At 38.7% G+C, this 17,813-nt stretch overlaps 2 protein-coding genes across 2 annotated transcripts in view; both read left to right on the top strand.

Moving 5' to 3' along the window:
• RABL3 (RAB, member of RAS oncogene family like 3) overlaps positions 1–8,850 on the top strand; it is a 46,328-nt gene extending 37,478 nt beyond the window's left edge. Inside the window, exons 6-8 of the mRNA XM_061400999.1 lie at positions 3,636–3,707; positions 6,919–6,957; positions 7,556–8,850. Of these exons, the coding sequence (XP_061256983.1) occupies positions 3,636–3,707; positions 6,919–6,957; positions 7,556–7,621 (177 nt within the window). The 3' untranslated portion in view covers positions 7,622–8,850. The remainder of the gene's footprint in view (positions 1–3,635; positions 3,708–6,918; positions 6,958–7,555) is intronic.
• A 6,920-nt stretch (positions 8,851–15,770) lies between these two features.
• The window catches only part of HGD (homogentisate 1,2-dioxygenase), a 43,617-nt gene continuing 41,574 nt past the window's right edge, over positions 15,771–17,813 (top strand). Inside the window, exon 1 of the mRNA XM_061400465.1 lies at positions 15,771–16,009. Coding sequence (XP_061256449.1) covers positions 15,995–16,009 — 15 coding nt within the window. The 5' untranslated portion in view covers positions 15,771–15,994. The remainder of the gene's footprint in view (positions 16,010–17,813) is intronic.

Genomic DNA, 17,813 nt, shown 5'->3' with positions numbered 1-17,813 from the left:
CTAAACCAAGGTTACCCAGGTGGAACCAGGTGCTCTAACTCCAGAGCCTGTGCTCTACAATTAAACCTATTTTCCACTTAATTATCCTTCAACTAACATTTAGAATCTTGGATCTAAAAGAATTGTTAGAAATCATCTAGATCACCAAGTACCCAAACCTAACTTCATATTCATATTACCAACAGTATTTGAAAAAATTTTTGAAAAAGTGCCCTACAACTGGAGCTTTTTATTCATAACGTGTGACAGAAGGACCTGGATTCTGTAATTTTAACAAACGACTCAGGTTATTCTGAGCCCTTTTCTGTGATTCAACATTGGTGAACGCTGCTAGGTTCAACCCCACCTCTACCCCCATAACTGAGTAGCTTCTGCCTGACATTCCGCTGTTGTTGTTTTTTTATAATCTGCTTTGCAGTGGAGGTGCCTTTTTTTCCTCAGCTGCCAGCATTATGTCCCAGGTAGTGAGGACTGGACCATCATAGTCCAGAGAATTCCTATTACATAGAATATATAATGTCCTTCTTGAAGAAGCACTGAGGTTACTTTTTTTGAATATGGTTTCCAAAGGGAAATTTGCCATTGAATATGCTTAATTTGTTCCAACAATTACTTTTAATGTATTTTAGAATGTGTCTGTTTCTGTACCTGTGAGTTTCTATGACAATCACCTAGCTATGTGCTTTTCCTATTGTACGTGCAAAGGCAGGGCCATCTTTAATTGTTAACAAGATGTAAAGGTACTCAAACAGTGGTACTTCGGCACACGTGGCCTCCACAGTGTTCACATACAATGTACTTAAAGCCTTCGATCAGTGTACACTTTCAAGAGCACAGAAGAAACAAGAGGGTCTTGAGGATGCAGAGAAGAAAAAAATGAGGAGGAAAATTAGATAAGCTTTTCAAAAAGAGATAGTAGTCAAAAAGACTCAGCAAGTATATATAAAGTCTCAAGTGAAAACTGATTTAACAGTATTAATGCTAACATCTTTGGTTCCTATATGAATTTACTTAACATTATTAAACAGTAAGAATTAACATAATTGTATACCTCAAAGATAGAATCAAAGCTATCTTGTGTTTTGGGGAGAAAAGGCAAATTGTTTAAATTATAAGCAGGCAGGCGATTACTTATTGTTTTAAATCCTGCTAGGCTTCAGAGAATCCCAGGGACGGGGGAGCCTGGTGGGCTGCCGTCTATGGGGTCACACAGAGTTGGACACGACTGAAGCAACTTAGCAGCAGCAGCAGCAGCAGCAGCAGGCTTGTTGTGGGCTTCCCTCATAGCTCAGTTGGAAAAGAATCTGCCTGCAATGCAGGAGACCGAGGTTTGATTCCTGGGTTGGGAAGATCCCCTAGAGAAGGAAATGGCAACCCACTCCAGTATTCTTGCCTGGAGAATCCCATGGACAGAGGAGCCTGGCAGGATACAATCCATGGTTGCAAGAGTTGGACACGACTTAGCAACTAAATCACCACCAGGCTTATCATGTCTAGCACAAATTTTTCTCTGTTACGTGTTTACTTCAAAGTGATCATTCTGAAGCATCTTCCCTAGTTAAGATTTCTTTCTCAAGCTTAGGCAAGGATTTAGAGCTATTAGTTTTCAGGCTTTGACCTCAGTCATGATCAGTAGCAGATAGTTTATAGTTCTTTGAGATCTAAAATTCTCATCCTAAAATTATAGGATTTCTCTAATCTGGTCACCTTGAAATTGTTGAATTAAGTTTTGGAGGGGTTTTGTTTTTTGCTTGATATTTGATTTAGTTTTTGTATTTAGTACTTTAGCTCTATGTGGTATCATCTCTGAAGTCTTAACAGTCTGATGATTATGTAATCAATATCCATTTTGTAAAACATATCTACTTAAGGTTTGTCTTTTATATGCCCCAGCTACTATATAAATGTTCAAACATTATTTCAAATACAACGGATTACACAATATTTCAGTCTATTTAATCCGTATATAGAATTACCTTTTATTATGTTAAGTGCTTTTGTGTCTAAAAATTCAATCTGATGGCATTTTCTTGGGATGAAGAAAGAAGGAAACTAATATTTCAGTACCTGCTATGTGCTGGACATGCAATAAGAAAGTGAAAGAAAGTGAAGTTGCTCAGTCGTGTCCAACTCTTTGCGACCCCATAGACTATAGCCTACCACGCTCCTCCGTCCATGGGATTTTCCAGGCAAGAGTAGTGGAGTGGGTTGCCATTTCCTTCTCCAGAGGATCTTCCTAACCCAGGGGTCAAACCTGGGTCTCTCGCATTGTAGGCAGATGCTTTACCATCTGAGCCACCAGGGAAGTCCTGGACATGCATTATCTCCTTTAATTTTCACAAAAATCCTACAAGATGAGTATTGCTATCCCCATTTCACAGATTGGTAAGCTTAACTTTAAAGGTTTTGTAACCTAACCAATGTCACACAATCTAGAGATATTGAGATAGATACTCAGGTTCAGAGCCTGCTAGCTTCCAAGACTTCTGATTTTTCTTTTACTCTACAATCTTTGAAAAGTTATTGTAGTCTCTTTTTTCTTTTGTGGTTTTGGAAAATGTATTTTAGCTTCTAGCCAAAATTTAAAATGTGAGCCTTTAAATGTTGTATATTGGTAAAATAGATGATTGTTATAAAATATATTGGAAAGGAATCATGTGGTTATTTATCAGAATAAATTACAGTCAGAATAAATCCAACAATAATTAGGTCCCAAGGAACACAGATGATTTATAACCGAAAAATTAAATACTGTCCTTGCAAAGAAGCCTGTATCATATCCCCATGGTTGGGTCTTAAGTGGCATTTGAGGTAAAAATCGAAGTAGTCAGTCTATTGAGGTGGCAAGTCAGTACTGACAAGTGAAGGCAATTCAACATTGGATTTCCAGAAAAAGGATAGTGAACCATTTAAGGTCTTTACTAATCATTGCAATGTACTATCATTATACTATTTCAGATTATTTTATCTTTTCAGAGCCCCATTTTCTCCTCTTTTTATTCTAGTAATATCTGTTGTTTAATTACTATTAAAAATAATAATGATATTTTAAAATAAACTTATTATCTGTTGTTTATTATTATCACAAGTATATCTATTGTTTATGATTATCTTTATGGCCCACCAAGGATGTAGTGCCTTGCATTTAGTGAGTGAGAAACCCTCGCAACTGTTACTCCTTTACTCCTAATTTTCATGCTTCCTACTTTTCCTAAGAACTTCACAGTACTTAAGTTAGTTGAGTACTGGTAAACAACTTGTATTAAATAGTGAAGTGTTATTTATTTTTGATAGCTCTGTTTCTGCTTTTCAAGGTAAATATAGGTAAGTCATGTAAGTAGTATCTTGGTTTTGTTGTTAGTAAGACATTACCAATCCTGTCTTCCTTTATGAAGTTATTTGATGATGAATACATTGGTTCAGTGTCCTCTAAAATTGCCTAAATAACAAAGAGTAAGTGGCCTTATCTTCCTTTAGCACTTTCCTTTTTGCTCTGTGTATCATAATTTGAAAAATTACTTGAGAGTATGATGGCTAATATTTTATTATAGAAATGTGCAAGAGGAATAGTAATGACTAACAAAAAGCTTATGTTTCCTAACGTTTAATTGTGGATCTTACGTTTTATCTCCTAGGATTGCACAAATCCACGGTATTTAGCTGCAGGTTCTTCCAATGCTGTCAAGCTCAGTAGGTTTTTTGATAAGGTAATGGCTTCAATTAAGTTATTTTTAAACTTAATTTATGTACCATGAGAGTTTAAATTCTTTGCAGAATGCTTTGTCTTTTTATTCCTTCATCCTGAACTTCACAGCTTGAATAATACTTGTTTTGATCTCTCTTATCTGTTTGTATAATTGCTCAAGACCTGCTGACGTGTTTATTCTATCACCAGTGTTCTCTAAGTGAAGGATGAAACCTACTAGATTCAAATAGTTTTTTTTTAAGATACCTAATTCCCTCCTTAAAACAATTTATGTTTCCATATTTCCTAGCTCTTTTTGTACTCATGCACTACCCTCAAGCCCCCATAAAATGCACTAAACTGAGGAGATTCTGCTTAAAGTCCTGAGTCATTTTGCTCACCCAGCTACTAATATTCTCCCACATAAATGTTACTATTACTTTTAAGGCTCTGTCATCTTCTTGATTCCCTACTTTTCCCTATCAGAAACCTTTGCATTCCAGTTATTGACTCTTACCAGCATCATCTTATTGTCCTGAACTGGAACGAAAATGTAGAATGATTCAGCATACTGGTAAATTAGAGGACTGTTTGTCTTTCCTTCACAAGGCCATATGTCTGCATTGTGTATAATATTGACCAAGTTAAATTGTTCACCCAATGTTGACATTGTGCAGTAAAGTGAAATAGGATGTATTCCTGTATTATTATTGAACAAAGATTAATTTCTGTATTATATTTCCTTTTATAAGTAAATCTCCCAAGAAAAAAATTTCCCTCCTCATAGCTCTGTCTTCGAGTCATTTTTCTTTTAGCTATTTAGAGATCTAAATATTTGGCTCTTTTGTCTAATAGGTCAACATAAGATAGGCCCCACAGCCCGTCCCTGTTTAAAATTAGACCACTGGGAAATTTTTGCTTCATTGCATAAACTCCCAACTGGTGTGTGGCAGAAAAGGTACAGGTGTACTGAGATGGTGATCCCCTCAGTTCTCAGAGCAGCCAAGGCCCCTGGGCTGGCTCTACCATACCCCATGTCACACACAAATATTAGTATTCTCTAAATGTGCCATGACTGAGAAAAAATGGTAGGAAGCACTGCAAGGAACCAAATTTTCTTTCCACATTGCTTTCACAGTTAAAACATATGAGCTCCTGTTTGGTTTAGATCCATGACCACCTTGGTGACTCAGACAGTAAAGAATCCACCTGCCAATGCGGGAGACCCAGGCCCAATCCCTGGGTTGGGAAGAACCCCCGGAGAAGGGAATGGCTACCCGCTCCAGTATTCTTGCCTAGAGAATTCTGTGGACAAAGGAGCCTGGTGGGCTAGAGTCCATGGAATCAAGAGTCAGACACAACTGAGTGACCAACATATACCATCTGTGTCCCCTAGGAACAACATCTTATATTAATAGATCTGTATCTGACATGGAAAGATCCCACAATATATTGTCTTAAATTTAAATAATTTAATAATTTTATTTTTTACTTAAATTTTTTTTCCTACTTTCTGGCCATACCTCATGGAATGTGGGATCTTAGTTCCCTCACCAGGGATCGAACCCATGCCCCCTGCAGTGGAAGCACAGAGTCTTAACCTCTGAGCCTCCAGGGAAGTCACTTAAATCATTTATTAATTTTAAAATTAAAAAAATAAAATGTGATAAGTTATATCCCAGAGAAACAATGGATTATAGGCCAGTGTGATTCAAGTTGTCAGGCAAAGCTTTACTTAAAAGAAAGATATTAGAGGGAATTTGGTTGGTTTTAAGAGGAGAGCAAGATTTGATAGAATAATAACACCAGTTGAGGGCAGGGAATTATGAGCAAAGGGGAAAAGTAACTCCTCTTTTGGTTTCTTAAATCACAACAAAAGGTAGGTGGATTAAGAGGTTGGCCAGACCTCCAGATTGCAGTGGTTGGCTGAAAGCAAGGGACCTGCATCTTATCTTCCAGAATTCACAGGATTTCTTTTCCAAGAGGGTATCTAATCCTCTTCCACACTCCCTTCACTAATAGTAACTCCTCTCCACTCTACAGTAATAGAAGTTTCCTGTCCTACCCTGGAGAGAAGAAAGAGAATCAGTTCTGTCATAGTTTTTGTGGGGTCAAGTATTTTAGATGTATACTAATCACGAACCAGCTTTTCTGCCTTTGAGGCCAGTGAATGCAACCTTACCCTGAGTCTCTTGTGGCTAAAAGTAACTGAGCCATAGTCTTGAAGATAAAAAGAATCCAGGTGAGATGACTGTCAAGCCAGTGGGAGCAAGCTGGTACAGGCCTGGAAGAAGATACTCTGCTTTATTCAGAAGAAATTCCTAGCTTCATAATTCTAGACTCTAATCTCTTAATCTCCAAATAATCTGTATTCTAATCTGCTGAACTTTTCTTAATCACAACAGCTCTGTGTAAAGAAAATAATACTGCCTCTGTTGACATTGCAGTTTCTCAAGTGTTCATCATGTAGACATGTGGTACTCTTAAATTCATTATATTAAGGTGTATGTTTTGAAGACTTCTTTTCAGTAATAGTGATGGATTTTGCCTTATTTCTCACTGACCAAATAAAAACAGTTCTGAAACTGCTGAATTAAGGGTGCAAATTAAGTCTATAAGAAGTTAATTGACCGATTTTGATATTGTGTCATCTGTCACCATTAAGGACCTACAGAATTTACAACTGTGGTTACTGGAGGGATATGGCAGTTGACTATGTTATACAGACAGAGACCTCTTTAAAGAATAGTTGTGCTATTGTAGTAGCAAAAGTGCTTTGCTTTTTTTTTTTTTTTTTAATTGGAGGATATTGCTTTTAGACTCTTGTGTTGGTTTCTGCAATACAGCAGAGTGAATTATCTTATGGATTCGGTCTGGTACCTTTTGGGGCTGACTGCAAGAGAGTTTTGAACCAAATTTGCAGCCAAATTTCCAGATTTACACTGGGAACTGCATGGGATCAAAGGTCATTTTCTCTCGTTATTTAGTCATTTTTGTTTGTTCATTTATTTTTTGACTTATCGTTAACGCTTTTTGGAACTAGAGACAGGCTTTTATAAAAATACTTCCACAGTCCTGATCCCATCAGCACCAGGTTTAACTCAGTGTAGTAGATGTCTGTTGCTACTGAAACGACTCTTGGGTGTACACCTTTTAGTGCCATCAGTGGTCAGTGCACTTACTGCTTTTTCAAGGTATACATGCTAAGCCCTTAATATCTTTGTTTCTAACAGGTCATAGAGAAGAGATACTTTTTAAGAGATGGTAATCAGGTCTGTATCTATCTTTTTTGATAAAATGATTTCTTTAATTTGTGGAAAGGTTTGATTGATCTGAAATTAACTTCCAAATTCCTTTTTGAGGTTTTTTTTTTAAGAAGTTGGGGTGACGGGGGAGTACTTTGCAGGCCCAACCAAATGACTTTCTTCTGTCTTCTTAAATACAGAAGAAAAACTCAGATCAACGGAAAATAAGGGTCTTATAAACAAGAAAAATCCAGAGATAAAGTTACATTATAAAATAATAGGAAACAATTTGCTTGGGACTGCAAAGGTACATATCCATAGTCTATCACAATGCAGATAATTCATATGAAAGTCCAGCAGGTGAATATTGTGAGTTTCACCTTCATCCTGTCTGATTTAGATGACACTATCACCAATTACTCAGCAAATGTTTTTCATTTTAGTAGAATTTATTTTTATTATTTAATCTGCTGTGGTTTTCTGAGTAAAACCTCAAAAAGATATTTCTTTAAAGAACAACAGCATAACATACAGAAACAAAAAATAAGGAAAACATTTTAAAGGCTGTTAGCATTTGAACTCTGCCTATTTTGAGTCCTAACATGATTATCTTTCTTGCCTACAGATTCCAGGCTTTCCTGATCGAAAAAGGTTTGGGGGAGGAACATTAAAGAGCTTACATTATGACTGAATTACACTCATCCTTTGGAAGAGTGAGCAAGCGGTGGCAGTTTTTCACAGCTTTCTTCTTGCTGTGTCGATTATTAATGTCTCAGCCTTTTAATGAAATCATCTTTAAAATGCCACCTTTCAGCCTCACCCTTTAGTGGAAAACTGAAAGGAAGTAACAGCGTGGGAGCTCCAGACTTGGTCCTCATTCTATTTTTCACCTTTCTGTCCCTGTTTATAGATTATATAAAAACCTTGTGGAAATATGAGATGTCAAAATGATGCAGTAAATGAGCAGTGACAGAATGCTGCAGAGAAAATTTACTCTTGCCTAGAACTGGAGGATTTTTATGGGTCTGTAATTTTCCCACACTCATTGCTGAAGGCTTAATTAAGTACTTCAGAAATGTATCTCCATTGTTTTACCTTCTGAGGGGAAAGGTTATGTTAACCAGCCTGAGTTGTCCACCCCAAACAATCTCTGTCATTTTCAAAGAAGCAAAATGGTGTTATTTAATTGTCTCCACCTTCTTCACACACACAAGGATGCCTAATAATAGCAATTGTCTCTCTCTCTTCTCCTTTGCAAATGGCTCAGTGGCTGGAAGAGGCAGACTAATAGCTGGAGTTAAATATAAATAGATTAATAATACATAGAGAACAGCAGTACCAGTAAAGAAGAATTCTGCAAGAAATTGACAGCTCACTAAACCCTTCACTCCTTAGGTTCCAGCTCTGCACCCTATTACTGTTTTCTGTTTGAAAATAGGCAAGGTGAACTCTAAGACCTGCACAAGGGCAGGAAGAGGGATTTATACCCTCTTCAGTTTTTATTTTTATTTTTGAAGGAAAAGTCAACTCCTAAAATGTCCCTTAACTACAGTCCATAAACTATGAATATTATTCTTTGTGTTAACAATGCATTTATGGAGAGAAGTAAAAATAAGTTCCACAGCAACACATTTACATGAATTATGGACTAGGATTCTTGGATTTCATAATCTAAAGTTTTTTGGGGTGGTGTGTGTGTGTGTATATGCATAACTGTTCATCGTTACTTTTTTTACCCATCTTTTTTTCTTGTATAATTCCCTTTGCCCCAGTTCTTTATTAATATATAAACCTGTTTTACAGAAACTGTAATTTGCTGCCTTATTCAACAACACCTTTTCACACATATTCTCTTTCTAGCTTTGCTGTAAGACTCCACACTCCTGATTTTGCTCCATATTAAAGTATAATAATAGTAAATACACAGTTTCAGCTTCTCATTTCAAAACTAGGGGAAAAAAACACTAAATTCTCTTTCTGTTCGGTACTCTGGAAGTCAAGGTATGCTGAAAATGGATATCAAAATCACAATGTTAGTGCTTTTAGTAAGGCAGTTTTGGGGATTTGAGAAAGGATTTTAAAGCACTTTTCATCAGCTAGAATATTCCCCAGTCTTTTTGCACATCCTCCCCCACAAGAGTTAGCCCTGATTTCTTTTTCAACGTAGAGGAGAGCTATGTAAATCAGGATCTGCACGTGGAATCGGGCACAAGCGTATTGTGACAGAGGCTGTGCAGTTAGGAAGTGGAAACCAAGTGCATACACAAAGACCGAGACCAACTGAAGTTCTCTGTGTTCCTTTTTTAAAAAACAAATCAATAGCCCTTTCTTCCTCTTTCTTTCCCTTAATTAAGAAAAAGATCTATTCCAATTTCTGTATTTTCTCCCTTATTGAAAAATAACCCATCCCTTGATGGCTTCAGGATCAACTTTGAAAAATTAACAGTACTCCACTCCATTTCTTCTTGCTCTCAGGCTTGACTCCTGAATTATAGTTTTCTAAGGAAAAATAATTTTTAATAGTCTACAGTAAGTTTGTTGTAGTATTAGTAGCAGCAAAATAAGGTTGTTTGCCAAAATGAATGTTATTAGCCAGAGTTCTTCTAAAAGAATCTTTTGAAGCATAATTTTTGCCAAGACTTCCTGAGACCTGGTCATAAAAAATGCTTTTAGGTAATAAACAAGTGTAAATACCAAATACTTCCTTAGAAGTGTTAATTAAATCTTCAGTTTTCTTGCTTTCTTGATGGAACAAATTGCTAGCAATAGAGAAAGTTTTTTGTTTTCCCCTGTTGTGATTCAGATGTCTAGCCAGTGTTCTTACTCACTGTGGAGGCAACTAGATATGAAAATATTTGTCCACTCATCTGTCCCTCAGGTTGCTTGATTTGCAACCCAGCTAAGGATATGGGTTGGTCTTTCCACTTTAGTGCTCTAAGGAAAGAGCTGCTCCCAAAGGGGTTGATCCATATCAGCTTTATTCAGGTTCTCAGAAGTCCCTGCACTTGAGGCATCTTTGATATAATCCAGGTGCTTTGACACTGCTGTTTTTCTGTCCATTCTGAAAATGGACTTAATAGAACTGATGTGCTGGGCTGGGCCATCAGACTGAGGTAAAGAGCTCCTAACCCGCCTCTATGATCAGAGGTTTTGAATCTTCATTTCAATAGTGTGTGCTTTAGCACCCAGCCCAGGTAGGGCCTTGTATGGATATCTAAATGCTGGTTTAAAGCACAGGTAGCAACTGTTTTAAGAACTTTGAAGGTCTAACAGGATGTCTGCATTGATTTAATATCTATTAAAATTCAAAGGAGGATACCCTTTGGGGGAAGGAGGAGAAGGAAATAAAAAATTCATTTCTCCCTAATCCCAAAACTGAGTTAAATTACTGTGGTAGGAGAGGAAGGGTTGTAGGAAGCCTAGTCCTGGGAGAACCCTGAACCTCACATATTCCCCAGTATGTTGGCCTGATGCAGAATTGGGAATTGGAGCCTGCTGGGGCTGCTCCATAGAGTAAGAAAGAGATCCAACTTTGAGTTACAGTTAGCACCTTCATTTAAGAACTCAAAGAAATGACTTTCAAACTCAAAAATGCATGAAAGGCCTCTGAAGTGTTTATTTAAAATGCAAAGACTCTGAAATTTCTTCTGCCCCCTTCACGCAAGTCTATGGAAAAAACAGAATGAACTTTTTGGCCAACCCTATTATATGACATAGGCCGGGATTCTGTATTTTTAACAGGCAAACTAGGTGATTTTAATGCAGGTAGTTCAGAATCCAGCCTTTGAAAAAAACAAATTCATATCTAAAAAAGTAAGAAATACATGGATTGTAGACTCTAATGGCACCAGTTTTGCAGAGTTCACCAAAGTTCATGTTTGGGTTCCTGTGCACAATCACCCCGTAATGAACTGAGCTATGCCTCCCTCTCAAGACTATCCACACTGCAGCAATCGTAACCTGATTGTCACATCCTCTATTCACAAAACAGGAGATATTTATCTTTGATATACTGCTACCCATTTTTATTACTAGCAGTTTCTACCCTCTGGGTATATCTATTTCTAATAAAATGCCATGTCATCTTATACATAGCCCCTCTCTTATACCATATTTGTTTTCTCAGCTGGCTAACCACTAAGCTTTACCAAGGTCATCAATAAGTCATGGTGAAGAATGAAACCCCTAAACTTCAACAAAGATCTAAAATCTTGCTCAGTTACATCAAATAGATCAGCTAATCTATCAGTTTCATTTTCTTCTTGGAGACATCAGTTCTGATGTCCTCCGTCCTCTAATTCAGGGGTCCCCAGCCTCTGGGATCTGAGGCCCGATTGTCTGAAGTGGAGCTGATGTAATAATAGAAATAAAGTGCACAATAAATGTAATGCTCTTGGATCATCCCAAAGCCATCCCCCTGCCTCATTCATGGAAAAACTGTGTCCCACTGGGGACCACTGCTGTAACTGCATTCTGGAGTGACTCTTCTCTAGGCATGCCACTCATCCTTCTCGTTACCCTGTGACAATCCCCAGCTTCCTGGATGCAATGTTTTCCACCTACTTGGTGTGGATCATGGTCTTCCAACTGGGATGTGTGCATGTATCTCTTCCAAAAGGTACAAAGGCACAGATCGTTTAAGGGAATCATTTTCCAGATCATTAATTCCCACGTGAATGTTTCTTTATTAACAGTGTTTGTGAAGCAGCTCAATAATGGTTCTTACTTCTCACCTCTACATTCACAATTGCCCTTTTCCCACTGCAGAAAAGGAGCATCTCCCTAGTAGTGCGATAGAAATCCGGCTTATTGCCCCAACAAAAGGGCATTTCTAAATACTAGTTTTATTTAAGGATTTTGCCTGTTCCACTCTTCACAATTACAAAGAAAGAAAAAAAAAATGCAGCGCTCTTAAGGAATAGCTCCTGAGGACAAAGCAAAGAGCTTTCGTAAGAAACATTCATGGCTATATGGCACTTCTTTCATGTCAAGGCTTCTTACCGTGAAAGAAATCTATCGAAGTATGGAAGTAACATTTTTATCAAAAATAATTATACAGGCAAAGTGTGTATAATTAACATTTTTATTTTCCTAACCCTTTCTGAGTAAATGAGTTGGATAAAGCACCTCCAAGTGCAAAGGTGACAGTTACAGCAATGATTCCAGTAGCTGGGTAACAAAGCTGATCCAAATCAGGTTCCCAGTTATTTGAGTGCAATAAAATTAACCTAGCTGAGTTGTTAACTGATAAGTCATTAAAATAATATTTAACAGTAGATCAGTGTGTGATTTTTGGTGTTTAATTTAGAAGGAATTTCAGTGATATAAAAAAATCCCTTCCATTCATAACCACTTACTTATGTGAACAAATTTTCTCAACATTTATGTCTGTAAAGGCAAGAACTAGGATTAAAAGATGGGGAATCCTGTGTCTTCCTAGAAATAAGAATTATTAATTCATGAATATATAAAGGTGGGAGGGAGCCAGTCACCTCATTAAAAGAAGCATTTCTAGAATGACTTTTATTTAATAAGTATTTATCAAAATGTATAGTATTTATGTAACACTGTCCTAGAGAAGAATCCTCCAGGGTCCTGTCTGGAGGGTAAGATGCTTGCTGGTAGCGTTCTGGAAGTGCAGTCAGAGAAGGAAAGTGGAGATCATCACTACACTTGGTTTTGGTTCTTCTCCCCACTCCCTGGTGTGTGTGAGTCCAGAGCCTCTTCGGAGAGTAAACCTATCTTGTGCCAGAATCCAGAGGTGGCCTATATCTGATGTCTCCAATTCCTGATCCTTTTCAAATTCTTCACTTCACCTGTTCCCCACATCCATTCACTGGATCCCTCTCCCTCTGCCTGGTTTTTAGCATCTTTCTTATGGCTCGCCACTTGGATACTGTGATGCTTCTCTGGTCCAGTATATGACTGCCTTACCCAGTATAGTGTGTGCCTTACACACAACCTGCTTCTTCCACTGGCCCTCTTTGAATGTTAATCCCCCTGCCTCTTTCCCTTGCTTTAAATATCTGCCCAAACTCCCCTTTCTGAAAGACTTCCCTCACTAGACTCCACTCTATGCCATCAGTGCACTAAAAATAGGTCTTTGAATGTGCTGCACTTCTCTTTGTACACAATCCTCCCTTCATTCATCCCTTACTGTATGTGACTTGGCTCAGCTATCACCTCAGGAAGCCTTCCCTGCCCTGCTAGTCGGAGCTCTGCAGTCCCTAATCCCTCCCATAACACCATGGACTCTTCTTCCTTGTCACAGGAAGAGTCCAGGCACCCCATTGTAATGGCCCATTTATTGGTCAATCTTCTCCAGTGTGCACCCTCCTAGAGGACCAGGCTCATCTCTGTATCCCCCACACCTCACAGGGCCTGGCATTTAGCAGGTCCCCAATAGTTGTGAAATAAATATGTGATTAGATTAAAATAGAAAGCCATCAGACATAGAATCAAAGCTACGTGCTTCTGTGTTTTATGTGTTCTCATTTCTCCTGTGTGTATATGGCACAATACCTGGCGCATGGTGGTGCAAAGCAAATACTTGTCTTATTAAGTTGTTACAAAAACCGAAGACAGGAAATAAAGTAAACCCACTTGGGAAAAACCTCTAAATAGGAAATTGACAGGTTTATTCGATTTTAAATATTTTCAGGCCCCTAAAATAATTTTCATTCTGTTGAGGATCTCTTACCACTTTCTTACTCTTTCAGAAATCTCTCACATCTTAGGAAAGAACTGAAACACCTCTTAAATCTGCCTTTAAAGCTGATTCAGAAAGAGCACATGAAGTTTATGGAAAATCAAAGCAGTAAAGCTTTTCCTTTGTCTCTTATTGGTTCCCATCCATTTTTCCCCCTAATCACCAAACTCTGGCTTCCAGGATCAATAGCAGTTCAAGAGCCAATGTACTCATAAACTCAGATATGCAAGAAATATTTTTCCTGAATTCACTTTTGATTTTGAGTCTGCATACTGCAGGAATAATAAAAACCTAGCCTCAGTAAAGCTGGGGTTTACACCTTCCCCCTTTCTCCCAGGTTTGCGTATAAATTCCAGGGAAGCTTATGTAATACCACAATGTTAGCTGTCTGTGCTGACATACGCTGAGATGTGCTATAAGTTCCCTGGTCTGCAGGCATCAGTCCACACAGTGTGCTTCCAACCTGTCACTTGTTTCTATCAACATGGCGCCTTTGGGCTGGTCTTTCTGCACTAACACCTCAGACACAAGCAAATCATTCTGCTGCTACTGCAGTATGCTGGAGCCTGGGGACCTCTGGAAGATGCTTAGACCCATTTATCTAAAGCAGAAGGTGTCAAACTGGCAGCCCATAGTCACTCACACCTATATGCATGCTTTTTTTTAACATAATTGTATCAGTTACCTATCACTGCTTAACAAAACACCCCAAAACTTTACTGGCATAAAATATGTCAATCTATTTGCTCACAATTCTGTGTGTCCACAATTTGGGCTGGGTTTAGCTGGTGGTTCTCCTGCTGGTCTCATTTAGGATCACATATGTGTCTGCAGTCATCTGGCAGCCACATTGCTTCATTCACACATCTGGCAACTAGTGCTGGTTGGTGAGTGCCTGGACAACTCAACAAAGGCAACATGGTATAAATTCTTTAAGAATCTTATTTCCTTATGCCTGTATCTCTCTAATAAGAGACCCAAAGGTTATTTTATCCAGATGGTATCTCATTCTCTTTGTCCAGATGGTATCTCATTCTCTTTGTCCAGATGGTATCTCACTCTCAAGGAGACTAGCCTGCATGGTGGTCTCAAGTAGCAAGAAATGGGAAAATCCTAAAGCACAAGCATTTTTCAAACCTCTGCTTGTGTTGTGTTTGCTATTAGCCAAAGTAAGATTCAAGGAGATAAGTTAAAGACTCCATTTCATGTTGGGAGGAGCAGCAAAGTCACATTGCAAAGGAGCATGTATGCAAGGATGAAAGGAAATTGTGGGCATTTTTTACAATCTGTTACAGTGACTTCATTCATTCATTCATCCATTCACTTATGTAAGTTGCCAGTGTTTAAAAATTGGAACTTCATTTATATATCTTTAAAACTTACTTAGCCTACCTTACCCATTTACATGTTCTGCCTGGTCTGCTGCACTTGAGTTTACAATAATAAAGCCTAGTTTACAAGATTGTTTTTGTGCAATTAAATGAGGTAATGTCTATGGGAAAATCTGGCATGACAAGCACTCAATATATGGTTTCTTCCTTCCTGAATGCCATTAGCCATGAAGTTGATACCTGACCATGGCTAAGGAGAGTAGCCAAGATGAAGGACAAGGGAGTCATGGAAAAGTGGCTGGAAAATAACCCTTGGGTCTCTTGTTAGAGGGATACAAGCATAAGGAAATAATATTCTTAAGGAATTTATAAGAACACTAAATATATTTGAGAAATTAAGTGGAACAACAGTAAACATCTAAATTGGCTTTAACCCGAGTGCTTCACTCTGAGCTGTTCACCCAGCTCATCCCTGGGAGGCAACTGTGGAGAGCTGTCCAGACCCGGTCCAAGTTTCGGGCAGCTGTGTGAAAACACCTGTGTCAGGGCACAGCTCGTTTCCTCACTGCTCTCAGAGAGCGAACACTCCGCCGTGTTCCTTCCTGGCCTGCGTCAAGACTGAGTGGAGAAGCCTTTGCCTCACACACCAAGCACTAACTGCCACACTTCCTCTCATAGCTTTAAATTCTCTGCCTTTAGTGATGACCCTCCTTCCTTTACCTGAAACAAATAATTGGTCAACCTTTATCTCGGGTGAAGAGGAGACAGGCCTCTGCAAACTCTTTAGAAACAGCCCAGGTTTAATAAAAACCAAAGGCAGTTATGAAAGCAGTTTGGGAACAAGCATGCTGGACTTTCTCCCTAGCATAGCCCAGTTAGGAAATGCCTGTGATTGATTTGAGTGACCTGCTGACCAGTGAGCACAGTGAAGAAGTGGAATAACATCCAGAGGGTGGTTTGCAGGAGAAGCAGAAGCATCTGGGCCTGGGTTTCCTGAAATCATCACACCTGCAGCAGAAGGAAAATGACTGAGTTGAAGGTAAGAAACTATCTGGCCAGTTTGCTGTGGTTTCTTCAGCCACAATTCATGGAAGCTTCTGAAAATTCCAGAGAGTCAGAGTTAGCACTAACTTAGAGAGGCCCTGGTCCAAGCTACTGTGTTCAAGGCTTTGCCGTAAGCATGGCTGGGGCTGGGGGATGACAAAGAAAATGGATGACAGTCTAATTGTCTATCTCTTGTCTTGTTCAGTTCATAGATTGTCTTGGGAATCTGTAGACCTTATAAGGGCTCTCCTCCACTGTAGACAGACACTTTTCTCCCTGTGACTGTTTGCCAGTCCCTACTCTACACCTTCCTGTCGCTGCAGTTTCATGGACAGCCTCCAGCCCACCAGTTAGATATGTTTAATCTATTCAGTTATTTTGAGGCTCACAATCAGCCCTTGACCAGCGGAAGTCCTAGCACCTCCTCTAGGAAATAATTCCTTATTATTTAATCTGCAATTGAAAAATATGTATGGGATTCTCCAGGCAAGAATACTGGCAAGGGTAGCCATTTCCTTTTCCAGAGAATTTTCCCAACCCAGGGATCAAACCCAGGTCTCCCACACTGCAAGCAGGTTCTTTAGCATCTAAGTCAGCAGGGAAACTCTTCCTGAGCTCAGTCTTAAGAGAGTTGAAACTGACTAACTTAGAAGGGGGGGTGGCTAGAAGAAATAGTGAGTGCAAAGGCACAGCACACACAGCCCTGCATGTTCTGAGATCCAAGAGTCAAATTTGAGTTGCTCCAGAGACAACCAAAGATGAGATACCAGGATGTGGTCAGTTGTATGTGTTTGGAACTTAGGGGAGAGGGGAGAGCTAGGAGACTAGATATGTGTATGTGTGTGTGTGTTAGTCACTCAGTCATGTCTAACTATTTGCGACCCCCATGGGCTGCAGCCCGCCAGGCTCTTCTGTCCATAGAATTTTCCAAGCAAGAATACTGGAGTGGGTTTCCATTTCCTTCTCCAGGGGATCTTCCCAACCCAGGGATTGAACTCTTGTCTCCTGCATTGCAGTCAAATTCTTTACCCTCTGAGCTACCAGGGAAGCCCAGGAGACAAGATACAGTAGGTCATCATATCAATGATGGTAGTTGAAGCCTTAGAAGAGGGGGAGTACATAAAAACTTTATTTCCTGATGAAAATCCTATAGGAAGTTCAGCAGGGTGAAAACATCCTTACCATTTATAAATAAATTATATATAAAATCTTATCCTGCCGAAATTTTTAAGAAATTTAATATGCACAGCACCAGTACACCAACGTAAATTGCATGCTGGTCTTTGTTCTCAGTTTCAAAGACATTCTTCCCAGCCTGCTGTCTAATCTCTGCAAGGAAAGGTTAGCTCTAGAGATCACAGATCCAAACACAGAAAGCCAGATTGCATCATTCTAATCAATACACATTTTAAGTTAAAAAAAATTCCTGCTTTTATTTATTCCTTGTAATGGATATGCCAACCCAAAGCCTCAAATGAAATCACATTTACATAAAAACAGCACAATTGGGGGAAGAAAATTCAAAGGATATAATAATAAAATTTAATTTTAAATGAACTTTACTATGCTTTAAAGTTGTTTCACTTCTACAAGTCTTGATTTCCTCATTTCTATAAGAAGAGATGTTTAACAAGCAGACTTTGGGCCCCAGGACTAAATATTTTGATTTACTAGGTTTGGGTCTGTATTTAACAAGCTTTGGGGGTGATTCTAATGGTTAATTGAAGATGGGACCCCTGCTCTACATAATTATTGTATCACTTTCCTGTTTCTGTTGTAATAAATTCCCACAAATTTAA

This window comes from Bos javanicus, chromosome 1 (assembly GCF_032452875.1).
Source record: "Bos javanicus breed banteng chromosome 1, ARS-OSU_banteng_1.0, whole genome shotgun sequence".
Lineage (NCBI taxonomy): Eukaryota > Metazoa > Chordata > Mammalia > Artiodactyla > Bovidae > Bos > Bos javanicus.
The sequence above is the reverse complement of the archived record's forward strand: the minus strand, read 5'-3'. Positions and strand labels throughout refer to the sequence as shown.